The following is a 7,199-nucleotide window of genomic DNA, read 5'->3' on the forward strand; positions in this document are numbered from 1 at the left end:
GACAAAATTGAGTGATTACTGTTGTGACGGAAAACTTTCCCTTACTTGTTGCTTTTTCTAACTTGCAGTCAAGAGTGACCATGGTGCACTGTGGAAAGTGGGGGGGGAGGGGCTCCAGCTCTTCCAACTATTCTCAATAAGGAAGCTTGTGCCCCCTTGCCCCCCCCCCCTCCTCGGCTGACACGCCTATGCCACCTCAGCTGAGCACGCACTTCTACAATCAGCTTCATCATCTTGCACAGATTTTTCAACAGTAACTTTATGTTCTTCGATAAGGGAAGTGGCTGATCATATGAACATGAAGCAATTATGCTGCTTTTGTCATTTCATCTGTGCATTGCAAAAATGTGCATTAGCAGTGCACTGAGAAAATCGTTGGATCACATTAGGCGTGATACCTTCGGACAAGTTTCATGCCTCCGCTGTGCTGCATTCCCAAGCTATCTTCTTGTGGCAGATGTGCAAGGGCTCCCCAAGAAAGCACAGAAAGGATGCAAACCCTGTGGAAGGAGCTGGGAGGGCAAGGGCCCCTTTCGTGCCCCGGCCCGTGCCCATGTCTTCCATAGAACAAACAAGAGTGCTCAAAGTGGCAACATGTTTTTTCTGCACCTAACTTGTGAAGCTCTGCAGGAAGACATGACCAGGAGGAATCAGCTTCACCAGATGTGGGAAAAAAAAAAGCACATGAATGAGTTGTTCAAAATGCGTGGCATTCCCCTCACATGCGGAAAAAGCTACATTATTGAAATGGGCCGAGGTGTCAATGACACCCTGCAAGACAACCGATACAGTTAGAAATGTGGTAGCCGATGAATTTTCGGTCCTACATTGTTTGAAATGTAGGTACAAGACAGAATTCTAGGACAGAGTTATCTTGAATAGGAACTAGTGGAAGATGATGCAGCTGATAATACGTAACATATGGCCGTACTTGGTGGTGCACATGCGAGCAGCCCATCAATTTCATTATCTTAAAAAAGTTGCAATATCTGTGTACAATGCAAACTTTTCTGTGATTCGGTCAAATCGCAGAGTGCCTCCTGGTTGGCAGGTTTTCGTCTGAAAGTGGTTCTGAAATCTGGCATAGCTCTGTAATAGAACACTCAATTGCAATGCAGAATGCTGGGCTTTGATTTCTCCTGGGACCCAGACATTTATTTTTTGCATTCGTTAGGTCAACACTGCCAATATAGGGTTTTTCTTAATGCACACGCATTCAAATTACCATCGTGGATGGCTACCTTTTACACAATGATTTATGGCATAGAGGGTACCCATCACGTGTGCTTGCAGCTGCTACACAAAGAGTGTCAAAAAAAAGGCTCTGAAAGGCCGCTCTTCTAGCTTTCGCTGAGATAGTGCTGCACGTTGCGTGCGGGCCTGGCGATTTTTTTTTTTTTTTTGAGCGATCAAACTACACATGTCCACAGTTCTCTCTGTGCCTGGGTAGATATAAACTGTCAATTACCTGTGGCACATACCCGCCTGCGAGTATGTGCCACACTTCTGGTGGAAAGTGCTGACGACGTATGCGACAGGATTGTTAAATTATTTATGTCACGAACAGCGATTCACACCCATCAAACCATCTATCCTCCCGTACTAATTTCGGTTACCCCCAAGCTAGGCAGATGATCACGAGAATACGCAGACATAGGCGGCTGATAGATAGATCCATAAATATTTATAGACGGTCAAGTGCCTGAAGCGAGCAAGAAGAAATGCTTCGCATTTATTAAACGTGAGTAGTAAGTTAGCGCTGTGTGTCTTCGTGCTCTTCTTGCTGCTTTCATGTGCTCTGCCGCGCCCCTTATTTAAGAAACGGCCCACTACCAACAAACCACGTCTCTTGAAAATCTCTGCGAATTGTATTTCGTGCGCCGCTATTCGGGTGATATAATTCGTGTCTCAGTTACTGTAGCCACGAACTTTTCTTTTATGTATGGTCGCGAAGCAATGAAGTCTTCGTTATTCAGCGTTCATCTGCCTTCGCTTTTAAACCGTCTCTTTTGGCGCCATGGAACTAGTTTCTCGCAACAGTTCTACTTACAGCAGCGTCAAAACTGAACGTGCCACGTAAAGCGCGAGCGCAACTGACACTCACCTTGACGAAGTTCACGGATATAACAGTACCCTCAATATCGAGCACAACCGCTTGTATTTCATCGCGCATATTTCAGATACCGTTCCCTTCCACAAACACTAGGTAGTATACGGTAAGACAACCCAACACCTCCTCTAAACAATGCCTGGGGAATGGCTCGCACTCCCAGCATAGTTGGCCTGCCTTCAGTTTTGAGCAAGCACCGCGCGGTGGCGCTCGCGACCCAAGATGAGTTTTTCTTTTGCCACCCCGTGGGGGAGGTGCGCGTACATTGAACACGCAAATTTTTGTAGTAGAGCTTGGACTTTATTTTTTTTTTCGTAGTGAAGGGCTCGAGTTTAGTAATTATTGAGTATAGGGACAATTGGTGTCAGAAAGGCATGGTTAAAAAGACTGTGAAGTGTTCAGGATGTGGAGTGGGTTTGAAAGTGGACCCAAGCGTAGAAGCGGATAAAGAAGAGGCTGACGCGAAGTGTAGGCAATGTGAGGTCGAGGAAAAAATGGAGAAAATGATGGTTGCCCAGAGTGAACTGCTGATGAGAATCGCCGAGCTCGAGACTGCGTTGGCGACAGAGCAAGAGAAAACGAGGGCAATGGGAGAAAGACTGAAGTCCGCCGAGGAAGTGCTAGCGAAGCTGAACAAAGAAGCGACCTACCGAGAGAACAGTAGGGAACAGGCAACCAGAACGGTGGAGAAGGAAAAGCAAGCAAGTTTTGAAAAAACAGGTTTAGCCGGTTCAACTGTCGCAAGGCCCAGCTTCAGCGAGGTAGTGGTGGGGCAGGGAGGGAACAAAGCAGCCGGCGTCACAGGTGCAAGTAGCCCCCAGGTGCAGAACGCTCCAGCTGAAAAGTCACAGCATGTGATAATCGCCGGGGACTCGAATTTAAATCGATGCACAGAAGCCATCAAAGAGAGGGTAAGAGGTGACAAGAGGGTTGCAGTAGGGGCGTTCCCAGGACGCAAGCTGGAAGCAGTCATGAGGCAAGCGAGCGCAAAGCTCAAAACGACAGCTGATAGACGAAACCTCGTGATAATTTCAGGCGGTTTAAACGATGTCCTAAATGAAGATGCAGCAGGACTAGCAGCCACACTGGCGAAAGGCATCGATGACATGCGCGCCACTTCTCCTAGGGTACAGGTAGTGATATGCACGATACCGGAGGTACCGGTGCGTGATAGCAACCTGCAAAGAGTGGTGGTCAACGCAAACCAAGAGATATGGCGGATGAGTCGAGAGAAAGGCTTTGAGGTGGTGGAAATAAACAGAGAGGTGCATAGGTGGAGGGGTTTTCAACGAGACAGAATTCACTTCGATGGGCGGCTAGGTCATGAGGTGGGTTGGCGACTTGCAGGACGCGCAGTACCTTTTTTGGGGGGCAAGCGAGCCCTTCAGGGTGCAGGATAGCTAGTAACGAGGAAAACAACATGGGAGACTCTTCGACAGGTGGTATGGACAGATAAGATTCCAAAGTGGCACCAATATCTAAGATAGGTAGAGTCCGGGGCATAAATAGACGTAGCCATGAGCGCCGAGCCAATTCAGACATAGGGTATATTAACATGCAGGGTGGTAGGAACAGGCTGAAGTGGGAAGAGATAGAAGGACAGCTAAGGGAAGAGAGGCCGATGGTATACGGTTTTGTAGAAACACATCTCAGGGACATGGAACAACCTCCGAACAATCCGGACTACGCGTGGGAATATTGTAATAGAACAGAAGGCAGCAGAAAGGGGGGTGGTATTGGGGCATTCATTCATAAAAGTACAGACTGGAAAAGGGTCAAGCAGGAGTGCAAGGAACATTTATGGCTAAAAGGGAAAGTGGCAGGTCAAATGGCACTCCTTGGTTTCGTGTACTTGTGGACGGGAGCAAAGGCCAGAGAGGAAAACCAGGCAATGGTAGAGTGTATATCAAAGGACATTGAGGAGTTAGGAAGAGAGTGCGAGATAATTATACTAGGAGACATGAATGCGCACATAGAAGATATAGAAGGGTATACCGACCCGACAGGCAAAATGATCATGGATATGTGTGAAAGGCTTGATTTGATCATTTGCAACAGAACCGAGAAGTGTGAAGGGCAAATAATATGGGAGGTAGGAAGGCTGCAGTCGACGATACATTATGCACTGATGTCACATAGGATATATGATAAGCTGAGGGGAATGCACATAGATGAAGGTGGCTCCAGGAGTCTGGGTAGTGATCACAAACGTATTAAGCTAAGTTTTGGAAGAGCAGTGAAAATGGGAAGGAGACAAGATGAGCAACTACAGGAATTTTTTTATCCTAAAAGGCAAATCGAAATAGCCACTAAACAAATTGAGAAAGTAATCACGGAGGATATTAAGACAGTGTGGACATACACGAATCTAATTACACTCTTTGAGCTAGAGCTTGCTAAGTCGCGTATCAAGTCACCCCGGAAAAGAAGACACAAACCCAAAAGTTGGTGGGATGAGGAAGTTAAGAGAGCCTTAGCAAAACGTAAGAAAGCCTCTAGGGAACACAGACATGCTAAGCAGCGGGGTGAACCGACAGACGATGTTGAAAGAAAATGGGCAACGTTTCTAAGCAGTAGAAGGGATGCATCCCTTCTGATCAATGAAAAGATTAGAAGGAAGGGAGCTCAGTGGCTGGTAGAAGTACATAAAAAAGATAGAAAGGCAGCTGCGAAATTTTGGAACCATCTAAACTCCCTAAGAAATGAGACGAGCCTAGAGCAGAGCTTTATAACTACAGCCCAAGGTGCTAGGCTAGAAGGGGACGAAGCTATTGAATGTATAAGAACAAGGGTGACAGAAAGATTTCAACAAAGAAGTACTTTATGCACCACAATAGACAAGGACGAATCAAGTGGTGCAATGGCTCCATTTTCACAACAAGAGTGGGAAAAGGCTGAGAAAAGGGTTCCTAGTAGTACATCAACAGGCCCAGATGGCATTCCAATTAGGCTGATAAAGACATTAGGTCTGAAGTCTAAGCAGGCTTGGAGAGAGGCAGTGAGTACAATAATAATTGATGGTGAAGTTCCCGATGTATGGAAACTTAGCAGGATGAGCATGATCTATAAAGGAAAGGGGGACAAAGCTGACGTAAACAACTACCGTCCTATAACAGTGACATCAGTGTTCTACAGGCTGGCGATGCAGATTATAAAGGAAAGACTGCAGGCGTGGATAGAGGATGAGGGGGTGCTGGGGGAACTGCAGAATGGGTTTCGAAAACACAGGAGGTTGGAAGACAATCTGTTCTCACTGACGCAGTGCATCGAAATAGCAGAAAAAGAACACAGGCCCCTGTGGCTAGCATTTTTGGATATCAAGGGAGCGTACGATAGCGTGGTTCAAGAGGAATTGTGGGGAATACTGGACACACTAGGCGTGGAACATGTAGTCACTAATCTTTTAAAGGGTGTCTATAAAGGTAACGAGGTAGTTATAAAGTGGGAAAAAGGGGTATCCAAGCCTGCAGAGGTAAAACGGGGGCTCAGGCAGGGGTGCCCCCTGTCACCCTTATTATTCATGATGTAACTACAAGGATTAGAGGCAAAATTAGAGGGAAGTGGACTGGGCTTCAACCTCTCTTTAGTTAAACAAGGAAAACTTATTGATCAGGCACTACCAGCATTAATGTACGCAGATGATATAGTGCTAATGGCCAACAACAAGGAAGATTTGCAGAGATTGATGGACATCTGCGGTAATGAGGGAGATAGGTTAGATTTTAGATTCAGTAGGGAAAAATCAGCAGTCATGATTTTCAATGACAACGAAGGTAGTGAGCTTAGAATACAGGAGGTCACGCTAGAGATAACAGGTAAATACAAATATCTGGGCGTATGGATAAGCAATGGGACCGAGTATCTGAGGGTACACGAAATATACGTGACGACTAAAGGTAACAGGAATGCAGCAGTCATGAAAAATAGGGCACTGTGGAATTACAATAGGTATGATGTTGTGAGAGGAATATGGAAAGGGGTCATGGTTCCTGGGCTGACGTTCGGCAATGCGGTCTTGTGCATGAGATCAGAAGTTCAAGCAAGATTAGAAATTAAGCAACGTGGAATAGGTGGCTTGCTTTAGGAGCTCACGGGAATACACCAAACCAGGGAGTACAAGGTGATATGGGATGGACATCATTTGAGGGCAGGGAAGCTAGCAGCAAGATAAAATTTCAGAGGTGATTGAGAGAAATGGGGGAAGAGCGTTGGGCTAGGAAGGTTTTCAGCTACTTGTACATGAAGAATGTCGATACAAAATGGAGGAAGCGAACAAGGAAGTTGACTGGTAAATACTTAGAAAACAGCAGGTGGCCAAACCAAAAAGAACTATCGGTTAAGAAGAAAGTGAAGGAAACGGAGACTGACATGTGGAGAATGGGCATGATTAAGAAGTCCGCACTAGAGATCTATCAAACTTTTAAGCAGGAAATTGCCAAGGAAAGGATCTATGATAATACTCGGGGTAGTTCTCTACTGTTTGAGGCCAGGACGGGAGTACTACGAACCAAGACATATCGGGCCAAATACGAAGGGGTAGACACAGTATGCAGTGCGTGTGGAGAGGAAGAAGAAACTGCCGAACACTTGATAATGTTCTGTAAAGGGCTTCACCCTATAGATCAGGATGATGGCGCAGAGTTTTTCAAAGCACTGGGGTTTAGGGACCGGGAGGGCAAAATAAACTTTAAGCGGGTAGACTTAACTAGAAGGAGGTTATCTGATTGGTGGCTAAAGTCAAGGCACGAGCGAAAATTAAACTCTTCACTGCAAAGTACAAATCTTCAAACTCACTTTTTAAGAAAAAAAATAAATATAGTTTTTGGTTCATTAGGTATTACGGCTTGGTGGCGCTAGCCACCGCCCGATCTAAAGGATTCAGCCATATCCATCCATCCATCCATCTTTCTGGAACCATTTAAAAGCATTGGGAACGACGACTAAAGAGATGCAGACTCAGATACAGGACGGGGACGGTAACGTTCTCCTGGGGGACAGAGCATTAGAATACCTACATGGAGTCATAGGAAATACTTTCAGCCAAGCACGCGAGAGGTCGGCTAAGTGGACACAGGTGGCAAACAAAAGA

The 7,199-nt window shown here is 46.0% G+C and overlaps 1 protein-coding gene across 4 annotated transcripts in view; it reads right to left on the reverse strand.

The window, feature by feature from the left end:
- Window positions 1–2,278, reverse strand: part of Enoph (enolase-phosphatase E1) — a 96,112-nt gene extending 93,834 nt beyond the window's left edge. For 3 of the 4 annotated variants that reach the window (XM_037419240.2, XM_037419241.2, XM_037419238.2), the window contains exon 1: window positions 2,105–2,278. In XM_037419240.2, coding sequence (XP_037275137.2) covers window positions 2,105–2,173 — 69 coding nt within the window. In that variant the 5' untranslated portion in view covers window positions 2,174–2,278. The remainder of the gene's footprint in view (window positions 1–2,104) is intronic. The other variant, XM_075865849.1, reaches the window with a different exon arrangement.
- Between the last annotated feature and the right edge of the window lie 4,921 nt (window positions 2,279–7,199).

This window comes from Rhipicephalus microplus, chromosome 6 (genome assembly GCF_043290135.1).
Source record: "Rhipicephalus microplus isolate Deutch F79 chromosome 6, USDA_Rmic, whole genome shotgun sequence".
NCBI classification, from domain to species: Eukaryota; Metazoa; Arthropoda; class Arachnida; order Ixodida; family Ixodidae; genus Rhipicephalus; species Rhipicephalus microplus.